At 44.6% G+C, this 17,780-nt stretch overlaps 1 protein-coding gene across 4 annotated transcripts in view; it reads right to left on the reverse strand.

Annotated features, from left to right (window-relative positions):
* The window catches only part of MID1 (midline 1), a gene marked incomplete at both ends in the record, with an annotated part of 96,137 nt that overhangs the window by 32,063 nt on the left and 46,294 nt on the right, over positions 1–17,780 (reverse strand). For 3 of the 4 annotated variants that reach the window (XM_084258345.1, XM_084258343.1, XM_084258342.1), the window contains one exon: positions 4,618–4,725. The exons of the other annotated variant lie outside the window; for it this stretch is intronic. In XM_084258345.1, coding sequence (XP_084114471.1) covers positions 4,618–4,725 — 108 coding nt within the window. The remainder of the gene's footprint in view (positions 1–4,617; positions 4,726–17,780) is intronic. 4 annotated transcript variants of the gene reach the window in all.

Here is a 17,780-nt window from a genome sequence, read left to right on the forward strand (position 1 = left end):
TTCTCTCACCCTCCCGCGCCTCTGGCCTGTACCCCAGCTCTTGTATAAATAAATAAATCTTTTTAAAAATTTTTTAAAAAGAAATGTAGCTGACACCGTGCCCTGACCAGGAACTCAGTCATTTGGATTTCGGGGCTTGGGATCAACTAGTCCTTGGCCATATGCCAAAGCACGAACTCAAAAGAAGCCGGGCTGGGCCCTCATCTTCCCCAAGTCACCCTTGCTTTCTAATCTTGTCTTCTGAGATAGTGTCATAAGCAAATACACACTCTTTAAAGTGATCAATTTCAAAATACACTTTGAAAGGTAACATGAAGAACTTTCTGTACCCAGCGCCGGCCTTCCAAATCTCAAAATTTCCATCATGTCACTGCCTGAGTTTCCAAAGGAAGTAAAACATCACGGATGCGTTGAAGCCCTGTGTGTTCCTCCCTAATTTCATCCACGTCCCTCTCCCGAGGAAAACACCCTCTTGAATTCAGGGTCAGTCACTTCTAAGCGAGTTTATGTATACATGTCTAAAGAGCAGACAGGGTTTTTAGTAGTTTATCATATTTTATATAACACTTCTCATTCCATACCAATCATTTTAAAACTTGCTTATATTTTTGTGACGAGTTGGTCTGAGTACATATCACCCTAGGTCATTAATTTTCATTTCTAAAGACTGTGTCATTACATAAATATGCAATTTGCTTGTCTTATAAACAATTCTACTGAAATGAAGTGAACAAACCGCACATATTTAAAGTGCAAATTTGGTAAGTTTTCAAGTATGTGGAAACCCATGAAATAGTCACGGCGGTCAAGACAATGAATATACACAGATTATGTCCTCGATGTGCCTCCTGCCCACGCCTCCCTGTCCCTCACCCCTAAGCAACCGCTGATTTATTTTCTGTCACTTCAGACTATTAGCAAGTGTCATTTCTAGAATTCCATATGAACAGATTCATGCAGTATATACTATTTTACGTCTGGCTTTTGTCGGTCACCACAATTATATTGAGACTCATCCACGTTGTTGTGCATGTCATTCTTTTTTTTTCCCCCCATTCTTTTTATTTATTTATTTATTTATTATTTTTTATTTTAAAAGATTTATTTATTTATTTATACAAGCACTGGATACAGTCAGAGGCGCGGGAGGGTGAGAGGATTCACCAGAGCCAGAGGGGAGAGCAGAGCAGGCAGGCTGATGAAATACACTGCTGAGGGGAGTAGCGGGTGCGGCAGGAGAGGTCTGTCGCGCCATGTGGGACCCTCGTCTGACGGCTGGGGATTGAACCGGTGCTGCAGAGGCTGCAGGCAGCTTCGCAGCCCAGCGCTCAACCGCTGCGCCACCAGGGGGGAGGCCCGCACATGTCATTCTTTTTCATTGCAGAGTGAAATATAGTCCACGGCACAGTTATGCCACAAATTGTTTACCTATTTGTCTGCTGATGGAAATTTGGGTCATTTCTGGTTTGGGGTTATTACAAGTAACGCTACTGTGAAAATTCATGTGTGAGTCTTGTAAGGACAGCTGCTTTCATTTCTCTTGGTAGACAAGAGAATGGCTGAATCATGTGGGAAGTGTATGAAGGAAGTGTCAGTTTTCCCAAATGCACTGTTTTCACTCCCATGAGCAAGGTGTGAGAGTCCAGAGCCACCGCGTTCTGGTCCACACTGGTATGGTCCATCTTTGCCCTTGTAGCAATCTAGTAGTAGGTAAGTGATGGTGCCTCATTGAGGTTTTTTAGTATGCATGTCCTTAATGATTAATGTTTTTGAACATGTTTTCATGCACTTATTTGCCATCCAAATGCCTTTTCTTGGTAAAATATCTATTCAAATCTCCAGTTGGGCAAAGGGCTTATTTCCTTATTAATAAGCTTTGAGAATTTATTGTATATTCTAGATACAAGCACTTTAGTAGGTAAATAATTTATAAATATTTCCTCCCCATGTGTGGCTTGTCTTTATAGTCTCTTAAAAGTGCATTTAGAAGAGAAGTTTTTACTACTGATGAGATACATTCTGTACTTACCTGTATCATTTGTAAATATTTCTTTCATATTTTCATCATTGTATGTAAATAACCTTTTCCAACCCAAGGTCACCAGTATTTCCTCCCATCTTTTCTTTTCGAAATTTCATAGTTCTTACCTTTTACATTTAGGTATGTGCGCCATTGGACGGAATTTCATATTCTCGCATCTAGCCACCCTGCCTTACGTGGGGGCCCAAACTTGGTTTCCAGATTTCCCTTGCAGTTAGTTGGATTTCCTTGTAATTTCCCTGTCTACATTTTTACCTCCCAAACGGCTAATTTGTCATTTTCAAATCTATTTTTTTTCTTATTTCATACCCTTCTTTGGTAGTTTTGCTATTTTAAAATAGAAGTCATTCCTTCATTTATCCTCTTGAACATATTTTTCATATTTTCCCATAAAATTAATTTCATCTGGGGTGAGATACTGTGTTCATTGGTTTTGTTGGCTGTGTTTTTAGAAATTCAAGATTTCTTCATGTTTTGGGGTTGTGGTTTGAGTTTCAATTTTATAGGAAAGGAGTCATTCATGATTTCCCTCTCACCTCCTTACTTAGCCTCCCTTAGCTAATGGTTTTACAGTTGCCATCAAATGTCCCTGGGGGTCCTCATTCAGGAATCCTCTATTATCTTTGCATTTCTGAGGCTCCTGCTTTGTAGGGGAATCAGGAATAGTGCAGCACCAGGCTCGAAGCCAGCAACTGATTGGATCCTGGCTCCCCAGCCCGAGTTGACTAAAAGCCATGACCCCTAGGTAGAGAGTGCCCATAACATTTTTCAGTCCCTCTCAATGAGCTGAGAAGCCCTATTCAGCACAGGGCGTTAACCAGTGGGCCTGCCTTCAGCTTCCCACCATCGGGACTGTCCAGTCCCGTCCTGCAATACTTCGAGAGCGAGCTATGCACAGGAGTGGAAGATGTGGCTGCTTTGGTCTCTTCAAGACCAAATCCTAATAGTCTGTGTCTTTAGCTGCAATCACAGCTTTACAGCAACATGGGTGGAGCTGGAGGGGCTGATGCTAGGTGAAATAGTCAGAGGAGAAAGACAAGCACTGGCCGGTGTCCCTTGCATATGGAATGCAGAGAAATTCTGCTCCATGCGGGACCCATGGAGATGCTGTTCTTGTTTGGAGTCAGCTGTGTCTCTTTGCTTCTCTATTTCACTAAGTTGTTTATCACCAAATATAGGGTGGATGGTTTTTCAGGCTTTTCTGCCCTCCCACCACTAGGAGTGCCCTGCCTGATGGGGCACCTGCAGTTGGTACATTGTTATAAACTGTCTTGCTTACTTCTGTGGGCCGTGGGAGGAGTATTGAGATAGTCCCCAAGAGAAGCAGAGGCAGGAGAGAGGCAGGAGAGAGAAGGGGCGAAAGAAGCTAGAGACGCCCAGAGTGAAGACTTGCCGGGGGCTTGGAGGCCTGCCTGCCTCCTGGCCCCCTGGCACCCCTGCCTTCCCTGTACCTGGTTGCTGCCCTATATGTAACAGCTCAATAAAAGCCTGAGAAAGCCACTGAGGGCTCCAGGACTCTCCTTCACCCGTCTGCTGGATCATAGATAACCTGCGCTATGGCCATCCTGCCCCTACATCAAAACAAGAACTCCAGGCATCCACTTGGCTAGAACCTGGGGACACCCCTTTGCTGCTTTGCTCAGGTTCCTAAGAGGAACCCTCACCCCGCAAGTCCACGCTAAGCCAGGGTGAAGAAGGCAGGCTAGCCAGGAAGCCGTGGAATGTCACTGCAGGCTGATTAAGGGATCCCAAAGAAGCCCACACCCTAATCCCCGGACTTAATGAGGAAAGAGATTTTACCAGTCTAAGGACCTCCAGATGGGGGAGGGTACCCGGGTTAGCTGGGTAACCCCGATATAATTAGAAGGGCCTCAGAAGGGAGAGCCGGGAGAGCCCAGGTCAGAGAATGAGATCTGAAGCTGGAGGCAGAGGTCAAAGTGAGGTGTTGGAGAAACCATGAGTCGAGCAATGAGGGCAGCCTGGAAAAGCTAGGAAAGGCAAAATGGTATTGTAATACAAACACGGCTATTTAAACTAGAATAAGCAAACACTGGAGAAGAGAAACTCTGGATCTGTCCACCGTGGAGGAGATGCTGTAGTGAAGCGCTAAGTCTTGCCGCCGTGAAATAATACCTGTCTCCATTCCCTGGGGGTGGGAGCGCACTGCAGGATTCTATATAAAAGTCTGATTCATGTCAACATTTATGTCATATTGGGTTCATCGCTAGGATATGGCAATAAATATGAAACGAACTCTTCCTCCACGGAACCCACTTTTTCATAAAGAAGAAAAAAAGAAAACAGTGGCTGACCGAGGCCAGGGCTCCGTGCTGGCCCTGCAGCTGGGTAAGGGAACAGCCACTGTACGGCAGGTGCGCACGGGCGGCCACAAGCATATGAAGAAAGGGGAGAGAAAAAAATGGCCAACCAACGGTCGGTCTTTAAACCACATCTTAAAGACATAAGAGGAGATTATAGAAAATATAGAAAAGGGTATTCAGTATTTCCTAAGCTACTGACGTGAATGGGAATGTGATGTTTTTCCTAGAGAGCATGAAATCTTCTTACAATCTTACCTTCCCTTCTTTGATCTTGGTTCCAATAATTTGTCTTCTTTGTTGAATGATCTCAATGAGAAGATCACATTCCTCCATCAGTTTGGCTTCTTGACGGGATGCATTGACCTACCGGACAGATAGAAGGGTAAGCATTCATTTGGCCTCTGTGTTCAGATAAATCCTCTCTTTACTGGAGACTAGTATGCCTCAGCGGTTGCTGACAAAGTATTTCAAGGTTAATTCTTCTTCCAGGGTGCAGGGATGGCAAATACAGGACCGGCAGGTCTACTCCTTATCTCGCATCTCTGAAAACCATCATTAGCCAGCGATAGCAGCCTTTTCTGCTAAGCAGACAACGACTCAGAATCACAACATGTATGAAATTCTGACCGATTAGTTGATGATTGACACTAGAAATGAAATGTATTTGTAACTCCTGCTTTTATAATTAGAAGGGAACTGCAATTTTGGCCCAGTAAGCATAAAAAGTAAGTTAAAATAGTAATATTATTTTTTTATGGAGTAGAGGTTGCCATCGATGTCTTCTGGACAAAACTTCTAAAAACAAGATAGAAAGGTTACAGCCTCTCTAACTTTTCTTTTAAATACAGGAGTCAACTTTGTATTGGATCACTATAAAAACACAAAGAAGAAGGGGCCTCCCTGGTGGCACATGCGCAGCGCTCTGAAGCTGTCTGCAGCCTCAGCAGTGCAGGTTTGATCCCTGCCAGCCTCAGAGCCACCCACATGGCGAGCAGACCTCTCCTGTCTCGCCCACTGCTCCCCTCAGCAGTGTATTTTTTCAGTCTGCCTGTTCTGTTCCCCACTCTATCTGTGGTTCTCTCACCCTCCCGCACATCTGGCCTGTACCCCAGTTCTTGTATAAATAAATCTTTAAAAAAAAATCAAAGAAGAAAAAGGAAGGTTGAATATTCCAATAATCATATGGCATAATTTAATGAATTAATTACTTAATTTTGATTGCGGTAGAGGTTTACAACACTGCATAAAGTTTTAGGACTACCACTTAGCACCTCTTTAAACATATGGCACTACACCATGCCCACCCCCAATTTCTAATAACGTTCCACCAACTTCCAGTCAAGCCCATGCAATCTGCTCCTCCTACCTCACTCCCTCCTTTCTTTCTGGTAGCCATCATTTTGTTAAGACATAATTTAAAATTTGCTTTTTGTAGGGCCTCCCCTGGTGGCGCAGCAGTTGAGTGCTGGGCGGCAAAGCTGCCCGCAGCCTCTGCAGGGCAGGTTCGATCCCCCGCCGCCGGTGAGGGTCCCACATGGCGCGCAGACCTCTCCTGCCACCCGCTGCTCCCCTCAGCAGTGTCCTTCGGTCCTTCTGCCTGCTCTGCTCCCCGCTCTGGCTCTGGTGAATTCTCTCACCCTCCTGTGCTTCTGACTGTACCCAGTGCTTGTATAAATAAATAAATAAATCTTTTTTAAAAAGTGCCATAATTAGTGAAATGATATTATTAAAAAAATTGCTTCTTGTATACATCTGAAAGATCAAGATTTTACAGTGAAAACACGCCATTCTCCTGGAAAGGTGGATCATTATCAAATGGCTCGTTTTTAAGACTCGCTGTATGCAAGGAAGGGTTACAATTAGCTCATTCTTGGCAACTGGGCTTGGGAAATACTCTGCACATGCTATTTCCTCCATCTAATGACGGTTCTGAAGTGCTTATTCACAAACAGAGACCCCGAAATCACAGCTGTGGGACATGGAGGACGCATACATGTGTTTACGATCCTAACGCCGTGCCAGAGAAGCGGCAGTGTTATGCAGGGTGACAACAGCATGGATCACTCTGTCATCTCTCAGGGAGGAGACACGGCCCAGTGAGCAAGCCCTTTTGACGTGGGATGCTGATTTAACTGTAGTAATTTCATTCACTGGGAATAATATAAACTGGAAGTAGGGTCAGGAGTTCAGGAGGAGAATCCAGTGATGGCTGTTCAGAGAGATCACGTCCTATTTTCAGAGGCCAGGATTCCTTGAGTTTTACTCCTGATCCTTACAAGACGCAGCAGAGGACCACTCAAGATATCTGCATGAGAAGATGATGGCCGCTGGCCATTTGCACCAAATCACTAGGTCACGTCCTATGTCGGATTAGCACACACACACATCTGCCAAGTGTTTAATGAACAAAGAAAAATTTAACAACGCATCGATGGGCAGGTAGAGAATGTGGACCTCAGCCTGATATTTAAGGAAGTTTGTCCCTGAGCTCAATTTTTCTTACCATTACTCTCACATCACCAGTTCTAGTTTCCCTGATAAATTTGGCTCTCTATGGAAATATTTACTTGGATATTACTCCACTACTCTTAGTCAATTTCTTGTCTTTCCTTTTGACCTCAAACTGTATTTAATCATTGACTAACAGAGCTGTTAAAAGACTGGGTTCCTATTGAAAAACACAGACATATTCTGATGGAGAAAATGGAAGTTCCGGAAAGTAGCACTCGACTCGAAAAGTAACTCCCAGAACCCTAAGCACGAAGTTGCAGGTGGGAATGCAATCAAGGTACATTAACAGCATGCAAGCCCCATGAGGCGGGCATCTCTGCCTGCTGTATTAAAGGAGGGCCTCTCGCAGGCCCCGGCATTCAGAAACTATTTGTTGAATGAGTAGACAGTGAAAACGACCTTCCAGGAAGAGACGAAAGTAATGGCGTCAGTAGCTGTCAGGATAAACTGGAAGCACTCAATCTACAGATATTATTGGGCTTACTGATTTTCTAGGACTCTGTAGACACAAAATTATGTCCTAAGGATTATTTTTTAGGGGAGGAGGACACTGAATTTTATAGCCTTATTGAAATATATTTCACACATCATAAAATTCACCCTTGCAAAGCGTACAGTCTGTGGGTTTAGTGTCATCAGAATTGTGCGATCGCGTCACAATCTAATTTTAGAACATTTTCCACATCCCCCAAAGAAGTCCCACACCTATCTGCGGTTACTCCACATTCTCACTTCCCACCCCCCTTCAGGCTTTGGGAACCACTAATCTCCACTCTGTCTCTCTATGGCTTTGCCTTTTCTGGATACTTCATAAAAAGGGAATCAACCAGTATGGGAGCCTTTTGTCTGGCTAATTTCACTTAGCATAATGTTTTCAAGATTCCTCCATGTGTCAGATAATATTTTTTTATGCCAGATAATACTCCATTTTAGAACTATACCAAACTGTTTTTTTAGTAGATGGACAATGGGGTTGCGTCTAGTTTTTGTTACTACAAATAAGTCTGCTATGAATGTTCGTGTATAAATATTTTGTGTACATATGCATTCATTCTTCTTGAGGACAGGCGTGGGATTGCTGGCTCACATGTAAATTCTATGTTTAACTTTTTGCGGAGCTACCAAACTTTTACCAAAGCGTTTGCATCAGTTTAAATTCCAGTGAGTAGTCTATGAGGCTTCCAATTTCTCCACGTCCTGTTAACACGTGGTATCATCTGTCCTTTTTGTTTTATTCATCACAGTGGTGTGGAATGGGAGCTCATGGTGGGTTTTTAAAAAGTTTTTCTTGAAGGAGCATTGGTTTGTAACATTATACAAGTTTCAGGTGGGGGTTGCAAAGGTGAAAGAGATAAAGGGATTGGGTCATGGAGGCTTTGATTTCCACTTCTTTGATGGCCAATGTTGTTGAACATCTTTCATTCACTTATTGGTCATTTGCATTTCTAATTTGGAGCTATGACTACTCAGATCCTTTGCTCATTTGTCTTCTAACATATGGTTTCTTTATATATTCTGAATACAAATCCCCTGTCAGATATGTGATCTGCAAATAGTCCCTCCCATTCTGTGGGTTGTCTTTTCATTTTCTCAATGGTGCCCTTTAAATCATGAAAGTTTTTAACTTTAATAAAGTCCAATTTATGTAATTTTCTACTGTCACTTGTGCTTTTGGTGTCTTAGCTAAGAAACTGAATCAAAATCGTAACGATTTATGCCTCTGTTCTCCTTTAAAAGTTTCATTTCTTACATTTAGGTCTGTGAGCCATTTTGAGTTAGCTTTATGTGTGTGTGAGCAGGGGTCCAATTTCATTTCTTGCTCATGGCTATCTGCTTGTCTGCGCGCCATATTGAAAAGACTAGTCTTTCCCCCACTGAAGTATCGTAGCACTTTTGTCAAGCCAGTGAACGCATTGTGTAGTCCTCAGGCTCTGATGCTGTCACTAACCTGTTCTTGCTTAAAGTTATTCTGGCTTTTAAATCTGATGAGACGCACTAGCGATTCTAGAGCAGGTGCTATGAAGCGTGGTGGGAGAACCAGCTCTACCCACACATGATACCAGGGAAGCCAAGGAAGAGCTCCATTTGAAGTTTTCCTATTTTGTAAAATGAAGTGAATAATATCTGCTTTTTCAACCACATGGGATTATTTTGAGAAATATATAAAATAATAAACGAGGACATAACTAAAATCATGAAGCCACTGATAAATCTGTGCGAGGATTATTAGCCCTGAGAAGTAGTTTTATTAGTAGACTATGATTTAGTTTGGGATCCATTTCACTCTCACAATCGTTGGCATTTGGGTGACTCTAGGGGAGGTGTGACCTAGTTGTCATCGTGACATGGAGTCTGCTTTGATCCAAATTCTGACTATTCAATATTTACGACTGACAGGTTTCTTTCACCAAGAAAATGTGGACTGAAATCTACTTTGTTGAGCCAAATATGTTTTGAGAAAGTTGATACCACAACCACCACTGCCTCAAAATATAAATTCCCAGAAATTTGGGAACATGATCTGTTCATTTTAGGCCAAGTATTTTCCTTAGATCTTTCACAGAATATGGAGTTGACTTTCCTTTGAAACCAGAAAAGTTGAATCTCTTTTTATACTTTGATGAAGCTTCCAAATTTTTGTAACTCTAGTATTCTTATATTCCAAAAGGTACAATAAAATAAGTTGAGTGCTATCCTATATTTCTAAAACTCTTCCACTACAAAGAAGTTTTCCACAGTTTTGCTGTTTCATATGTCAAATAAAAAAAAAAGTTAATGATTCGATTGGACTCTGTTTCTCATGAGCTATTAATTCAAACACAGCAGGTATGTGTACCGGTATGGGTAGTGTATTCAGGTGTTTCTAGTTCCCAGGTTTGGTTTGGAAAGTCGCGGCTCCTGGCTATGATCTTAGCTTTCATTTCTGAGTCACGGCACTTGATACAGAAATCACTGAGGCTGAGAGAAGTTCTCTGACTATGGCCAATCTAAGGGCGCAGGAAACAACCCCCAAACCTTCTTTCACGTGTTGATACTTCCACGCTCCTTCTTTGCCCCTCCCTTAAAAACAAGAGTGGGATGGAGACAATCAGGAAGGATGTCCGGGGAAGGTGGCTACTGTCTCCTACTCCTACCTCTTTGCCACACAGGGCAGAAAGGAGCTTAAAATCAGGCCCGATTCCCATTCCAGGCTCCCCTCTGCTCCTTTTTCCCCCTCATCTTAATGACAATCATGACAATCACATCAGCACCGAGTGAAGAGAAACTCTGTCATGTTGCCTCATCACTGTTTTGGCCTCACCCATGAGTTCCGCGTGTTCCCTCTCTATGCTGGAGGTACAGCTTTGCTTCTCATCTTGAAATGCTTCCCCCTCCTCTACCCAGCCCTTCCATCATCGTCTTCTATTTGACTGGACACCTTTACCTCTTTGGAAAATATTTGAAATTCATTCCTTTCCAGTTAGATGTTCCAACCTCAATTCTTTCCTCCAAATTTCTTTCTTTCAGACGTCGTTGTCATATCTGAGGTTGCCAGTGCCGTAGCCAATGTCATGCATGCTGAAGTCTGATTACTCTTAAAACACTTTCTCCTCCCTTGAAAGAGCTACACACAGCTATTGATCCATTCATCTATCTATGCACGCATTCATTTCAATAGTAGCAACTGCGTTCCCATAGTGCCTCAGACATGCAGTGGGGAGAAAGAGAGCAAGTTCCCATTATCACGGGGCTCACACAGAAACTCAGGGGAACAGGCCGAGCAAGTTAATAAATATACCAGATCGTGACAAGTATAGAAAGGAAATTAAAGAGGGTGATGTGATTGAACATTGTCTGGCAAGGATTCTCTGACATGTCTCTGGAGGGATGAAAAGGAAGCGGCCAAAAGGTGTGGAAAGGATGTCTGCAGGCCCCTGATGGCTCTCAACAGGCTCCGCCTCACAGCCCAAGCTCTGGCTCATGACTCGTGGACTCTATTGGTGAATCTGCTCACCTGCTAAGGTTGAAAAATTAATTTTTAACCCTCAAATCCATACTCGTGGCCCTTTCACAGACACGTTCAGAGCATGGAAAAATTCGAGTCCCCTACCAGCCCCCAGCTGCAGCTGACAAGGGTACACTCTCCAGTGCCAGAGGCCGGAGACAGAAAGGGGCAGCGCCATTCAGTTGGGGCCAGCTAGGGGGGGCAGCCTCAGGCGAGGGGAAAAGGAGGAGCGTCTCCTTTTCTCTTCTGTCAAATAGAGAGTCCAGCAGGATGATTGTGGGATTTAAGGCACTAATCTGTGTGAGGAGGCGCGTGCGTTTGTGCGCGCCTCTTTCCCAGGAGCCATGGTTCGGGACTGGCCAACTCAGTGTTCCTGGTAATCGTGTAGTCTCCCTGCCACAAGCAAAGAGAAGGGATTGTGTTTATCTACTATCTGGTGTGTCCACGACTGTCGTGTTTTGGAGGCAGGAAGAGTAGAATGAACGGGAAGGGACATTACATCATAGCTTCAATGTAGACCCTCGCCTATAGAGACAGCTGCTAACCCACTTTCTCCTGCTCTGACAGAAGTTCTGCTGCTTCTCTTGAACAGGCCATGACTTTTGGATCCCTTGTAGACGCATGAAAGCGAAACCAGACAGTCGAATAATGCAGGGAATGCAGAGAGTCACCTCTTGGGCCTGGTCTCCTAGCCCTGCAAGCTAACTCGGCACAGAGGGCCACCAGGCCCCATGAACGCTCCTATGAGACACACCCAGCTACAAGTTGCCATTGGTGCCCAGGATATTTGCCTTTTCTGGCAGAGCCGGCACACAGGAGTTAACGCCAGCTTGGTGATAACATTAACGGGTTAGCTAGTTTTTCCAGAGCAGCAGGTCAGCAGTGTCCAGGAAGAAGGCCCCCTGGCGGGTTTTAGGGTATAAGAGTGTGACAGTGCTTCACAGAAGGGGTGGGGTAAGGCAGAAAATTTATTATCTTGTTCTTGTCAAATCTGTGTAAACATTAAAGGGATTTAATTACATATACACACTAAAAATTGGACACTATGTCTGTGGAAGGTTCTTGAGTAGCCTGTAAACAGCTTCTAAGTGTTTCTTAAAACTTGCTATTTTAATTTGACTTGTATTTAACAGCAAAATGAGATATTCAGCACAGGGTATAAACATCTTTAGATTTCAGATACATGTGGCCTTCGTATCTTTAGCAATATTTTATGGGGCTCTTTGAAGGAGACAACAGTGGGGGTGCAGACCTGGTCCTGAGCTGTAGAAACCTGCCTTTTCTCATTTTGTGGTGGTCCCTTGAGATGACGTAGCCACCGCCAGGCTTCCAGAATAAAACCTGTCAATTCTTCTTGCGAAAAGAATACGCTGACTCCATACCTCATTTCCTGATCAAACACACGCACAAACTGGCATGCCAAGCACCCCCACCCTGTGTTGGAGAAAGATTTACTTCAGTGTTTTGAGGGAAAGAAAGGGGGCGCTGTTACTGCCCAATTCCAGAGGCTGCATCCCACAAGAATGGTGCCCCCACCCCCTGCCCCCAAGCTGCGCAACCAGGAGCCCCGATGACACTTCCCACCACCAGTGAGCTCTTGAATTTGTACCATCAACTGTGACCCCCCTCGGTTTAAGACTAAACCTTGCTATCCTCGAAATCAACACCAATGAAATTGGTGCTTTAAAAGTCAGCTTTACAGGGCCTCCCCGGTGGCGCAGCGGTTGGGCGCTGGGTTGCGAAGCTGCCCGCAGCCTCTGCAGAGCCGGTTCCATCCCCAGCTGCTCCCCGGCCACTGGAGGAGGGTCCCACATGGCGCGCAGACCTCTCCTGCCGCCCGCTGCTCCCCTCAGCAGTGTCCTTCGGTCCTTCTGCCTGCTCTGCTCCCCGCTCTGGCTCTGGTGAATTCTCTCAGCCTCCCACGCTTCTGACTGTACCCAGTGCTTGTGTGTATAAATAAATAAATAAATCTTAAAAAAAAATTAAAAAAAAAAAAGCACCAGCCCAGACAGACAATATTTAAAAAAAAATAAATAAATAAAATAAAAGTCAGCTTTACAGATCTGCCTAGACTGGGGCATCAGGCAAAGGCAAAGCTGTACTGTGGTTCAAATTACGGTGAGCTGGAGAAAGGTTAAAACGCCTTCCTATTTGATGCTGTTGTCGTTTAAACGATGCAACCTGTACTTTTCCGCATTACTGAGAGTATGTGATTTTGAGTCTGCATCCAAATGCAAAAAGGTTAGTATCACTGTTTTCAGAGCATTCCTACTTTTTATCACACGTTATAACAACCCCATCTCCCTCAAAAAGCAAAGCAAGCACTGGAGGAGTTAATGCCAATCCTGCCAGGGCTGGAGCAGCCGAAACGCAACTGAGCTGCAGAGAAGCTGATAATCTGACCGGGAGGACGAGGGCACGAGGGAAACCTGTGGGCAAGTTTTCTCCCATGCCCTGCCGGGAACCGCTGACCAGGTGCAAAGAGAAATATGAGGATCTGAGGGTGCTTTGGGTTTTACTGCCACAGGCAGCTGTGATGAACATTCCAGACCTGGGGCAGAAGTTAGAGCTGCCAGAAGGAACAATGAAAGGACTCTAATACTTGAGTTTGTATATAAAACTGAGCCAAGGAGAACTGAGTAAGCGCAGACTGTATTACTGTAATTCATCTAGTATGTTTATATGTAATCTTCGCCCTGAAACGCTCTCACACCAAAGTCAAATATTTGCAGACCAAGCTCAAGAGGATGAGTCTGAGAAGAGCAGCCAAGTTCTCAGGGTCCCTGTCTTTGGAGGAGAAACAGGAGAACAGGTTATTTTTTAATGTTAAATAATGTTAATTTAATAGTCAACAGTTTTGATGGAAACTTCTTACACCAACTCCAAGTAAAGTTTTTTAGAAAACCTGAAAAATGGAATCCGTTCATAAAGCGCATCTGGTGAGAAGTGACAGGCGCGATGGCGCGGGTGGGCTAAATGTCATCCGGCCTTTCGCACGGCGCGAAGGTGGTGGAAAACGATTTGGCCTAAAGGAGACCAATTCTGCATGCTGATTAGTTATCCAGGTGAATTTTTGCTATATGCCTATTATGGGATTAAACAAAAATAGCTCCCAGGAACCTCATGATAAATCCTTCCCACCTGAGGTTTCTAAGATTATGAAGCTTGAACGTTGGATAAGGTAGCACGATGCCATTAAAAATGGCAACACACTGTGGTGAGCTGGGCAATAAAAGTCTTCTTATAAATGAAATGCAACTAGAACAGCACAGTAAAACCGTCCAGCAAAAATGCCACTGCTTAAAATGCTGAAACTCTGCACGAAGGAATTTTACTCCCAAGATTAGCACCCACAATCAAGACTCGGTCCATTTTATAGTCCATTGTTCAGTGAAGCAAAAGTGTCAAACCAGGTAAAATAATTTAGAGGGCATAAGGAAGGGCTCAAGTTCAGCACTCAGGGTCCCAAGGAGTCCTCCTGGGGTGGACTGCCAGGTCTTTCCTACTTACTGGCCATACATTCTTGGGCGTTTACTCCAACTATCCTTTTCTCAACATCCTCATCTGCAAAATGAAGAAAATATCCATTCTTACCTGGCAGACCAGGTGTTGCCGCAGGAGATATTGGCAATGTCTGGAGACATTTTGGGTGGCCATAACTGGGGGTGGAGGAGGTGCTACTGGCATCGAGTGGGCAGAGGCCAGAGGATGCTGCTAAACATCCTACAATGCACAGGACGGCTCCCACCACGACTGACACTACGTCACGAATGTCCCTAGTGCTGAGGTAGAGCAACCCCGGTGAGGACAACGAATGAATCTGTGTGTGAAGTCATCGGAAAATGCTGGGCACAGAGGAATGACACAATAAATGGCAACTATCACGACTGCTCTAAACAGAAATGGTCGTACAGAATCAAAACTACCAGGGCTAGAGTGGCTCAGTCCCTACTGATGACCTGGGAACTTTCTAGCACAAATCATCTGCATCTTTTATGGATACAATGGCTGTGGGAGCTAGACGATGAGGACGAATGCCAGGGTTTTGGCAGTTATTTTTCAACGTCAGATGCTTTCCTTAAAGGCCCTTCCTGATGCAGTGGGTGGAGGGGGAGAGGGTCAGAGGAAAGTCCTCCATGGTGTGGGGGGGGGGGTGGAAAAGTTTACTGTAAAGGGCTAAACGGTAAATATTTCAGCTGTGTGAGCCAGAAGGTCTCTTTTGCAACGACTCAGTTCCACTCCTGCAGTCTGTAAGCAGCGTCAACCAAATGGGCGTGGCTGTGTGCCAATGAAAGCTATTTACCAAAACAGGTGACGAGTGAGATTTGGGCGTAGGGTCCTGGTTAGTTTGCCAAGCTCTAGCATAGAAGAAAAGCTCATGGACTTTGGCATCATCAAGCTGCAGGTATAAAAAAAGTGTTAGGTCTGTAGGACAACGTTTCCTCATTTGCATACCTTTCAAGAAAATACCTGGGTACTCCATACACACTGGTTTTCCTTCTTCGAAGGAGAAATACTCGCAAAGACTGAATTCATAGGATGTCAGCTGGAAAATGCTATCTGCTATTATATGGCTTTTCTTTTCCCTGTGATGTCCGGCTGACTCCTGTCCAGTTATAATAAATGTGGCTCCTCCCCTGATGTTTTTCTCCGAGTACGTTCAGCTGACTTCCAGCTGACATTCTTGGCATTAATGCCACCGACTTTTCTTCGTGTGTTTAATGGTAACTGTTCAAAGCAGTTCCAACACCAAGAATGGAAGTAGAATGGAAGGTGTTGCTCATAATTCATTCAAAAACAATAAACTCCTCCCTTCCTTTCCCTTATTAATTACATACTTTATAAAACAAATGCTCCACACCCTTCCGTTTGGGCTGGGCACACAGAATGAAAAGAAAAAAAATCTCTTAACCTGTCACGGCCTTGTCTCCATCAAGTCTTTTTCAAAAAGTTTCTGACAAGTGGTGCTTTCTGTGAAGTAATTTTTACCCAATGTATTTGGCAAAAATCAGCGTTCAGACTTGGTGGGCAGAAGTGGAAAGGCGCTTAGAGAAGAAGATAATGAACGAGTGCTGGGGAGGGTGGCGGTGATGGAGTTCAGGGAAGGGAAGTCATTGCTAATGGAAAGAGGAAGCTTCTCTCCCACGACCTGACATTACCCGTTTTCAACCGTACATGTCATTTCTCATGAAGTGGCATTCTTGTCAGTTGTCGTGCCAGGACTCCTGAATGGTGATGTCCTGGAAAAATACAAAGTTGGACTCCTACTCAGGCTTGAGTTGCTCGAGTGTAGATGCCACCTGTTGTCCGGCAGAGTTAGGGAGAACAAGGAATGGGTCCCTGCTCTTTGGTGCTCCCGAGTGACTGAAATACACTCGGTTGTGGCAAGTCACTTCCAAGACTTGAACTTGGAAGGACAACTGGAAAATGTTCACTTTGGTCTGTCCTTCTGATGCGTCCACTGGTGATAAAAACTCTACCCTGGCTGCTGTCACTTGAGAATGCCAGCAGAAGGTTCTCGATTGATCGTAAAGTACTGTTGGCGCCCAGCATTCACTGTATTCACATACAGCCAATGAGAGGAGAGTTTAGAGCAATGGAACAAGCGAGCTGTGCTCACGGTGGGGATGCTATCGGTCCATTTTGGAGGAGGCCTGGGCCTTGCTGCTCCTCACGGCCAGACACGTGGCATGGGTGGAAGGACATGGCGCCATGAAAGGGTACAGATCCCAATGGGCAACTTTGGGAAACAGTGAAGTGTACCCCAGCTAAAGGGGAGGAAGATGGGTATTCAGCTAGCGCCTCTCATCGGTGGCTGGATGAAGGCTGTTGGGGTGGGGGGACATTAACTGCCTTCTGGGATTAACGGGGGGGGGCAGAAAAGGCCCCTCAGCTCAGCAACTTGCAGCTGGAAACGCTCAGACCAGGGGACACAGGACGGATGAGCGTCCCATGGGCATGGCACTGGCAGTCAGGGATAGGAGCGCTCCCATTAAAGGGGACTGCAGTTTGGAGATTTCTTAAGAGGGAGTGGAGGTAAGTGGGGCTTGTGACCCTGTCGTCGCTGTCCCTGTGCTGCAGCTCTGATGACTCGAGACTGACAGTGGGGTGCAACAGAGCATGTTTCTAGCCTGACCTTGGTCATTCTTGACTTCAGGGCCATATCCTACCTATAAACATTCATTTGTAATTGATCATAAATGGGTCCAAATTTGAGCAATGGCAGGCAAAGCTTCTGGGAAAAGAAGACACAAGAAATCTAGTGAGTCATGCGTTATTCATCTAGCCATCCATCCATCCATCCATCCATCCATCCATCCATCATCTAGCTATCATCTACCTATCCATCTATCATCTATCTAATCTCCCTTTACCTTGGGACCCCATCATGTCAACTCATTGTGAAATTACTAGTCTTTCTAAAAGAATGACACTATAGCTTTAAACCTCAATCTATACATTTCTCTGTAGTAAAATTGATTCTGAAAAAACAAAAAAAAAAACAAAAAAAACCCTGAGTTAGAGATTACTCAGAAGTCTGTCTGTTTCTCTCCATCATGAGGAAGGTCAACTGTGTTTCCATATTCAGCCCCGACAGATGTCACCTTCTCACCTTCCCACCTGGGAGACAGAATGCTCTGTTGAACGTTGTCAGGATGGGTGGGGTGGGGGTGGGCAGGGAGGCGGCATCCTGTCAGGTAGTGGAAACATTGCTTGCTTTAATTTTACTACCAAGAACAAAGGTTTCTTATTATTTAATAGAACCCTTAAAGGCGGGCCTCATGGGCATACTTCTAATTTTTTCGAGACCGCAAACAAGAGGAATTCTTTAAGGCCATCTCATGAAAAACAGAAGGAAAAATACTTTATTCTGCAAACATTAAAGCAGTGCTTTGTTTAAGTAGCCAGAGCCCGAGTCCAG

This window comes from Talpa europaea, assembly GCF_964194135.1.
Source record: "Talpa europaea genome assembly, chromosome: X".
Lineage (NCBI taxonomy): Eukaryota > Metazoa > Chordata > Mammalia > Eulipotyphla > Talpidae > Talpa > Talpa europaea.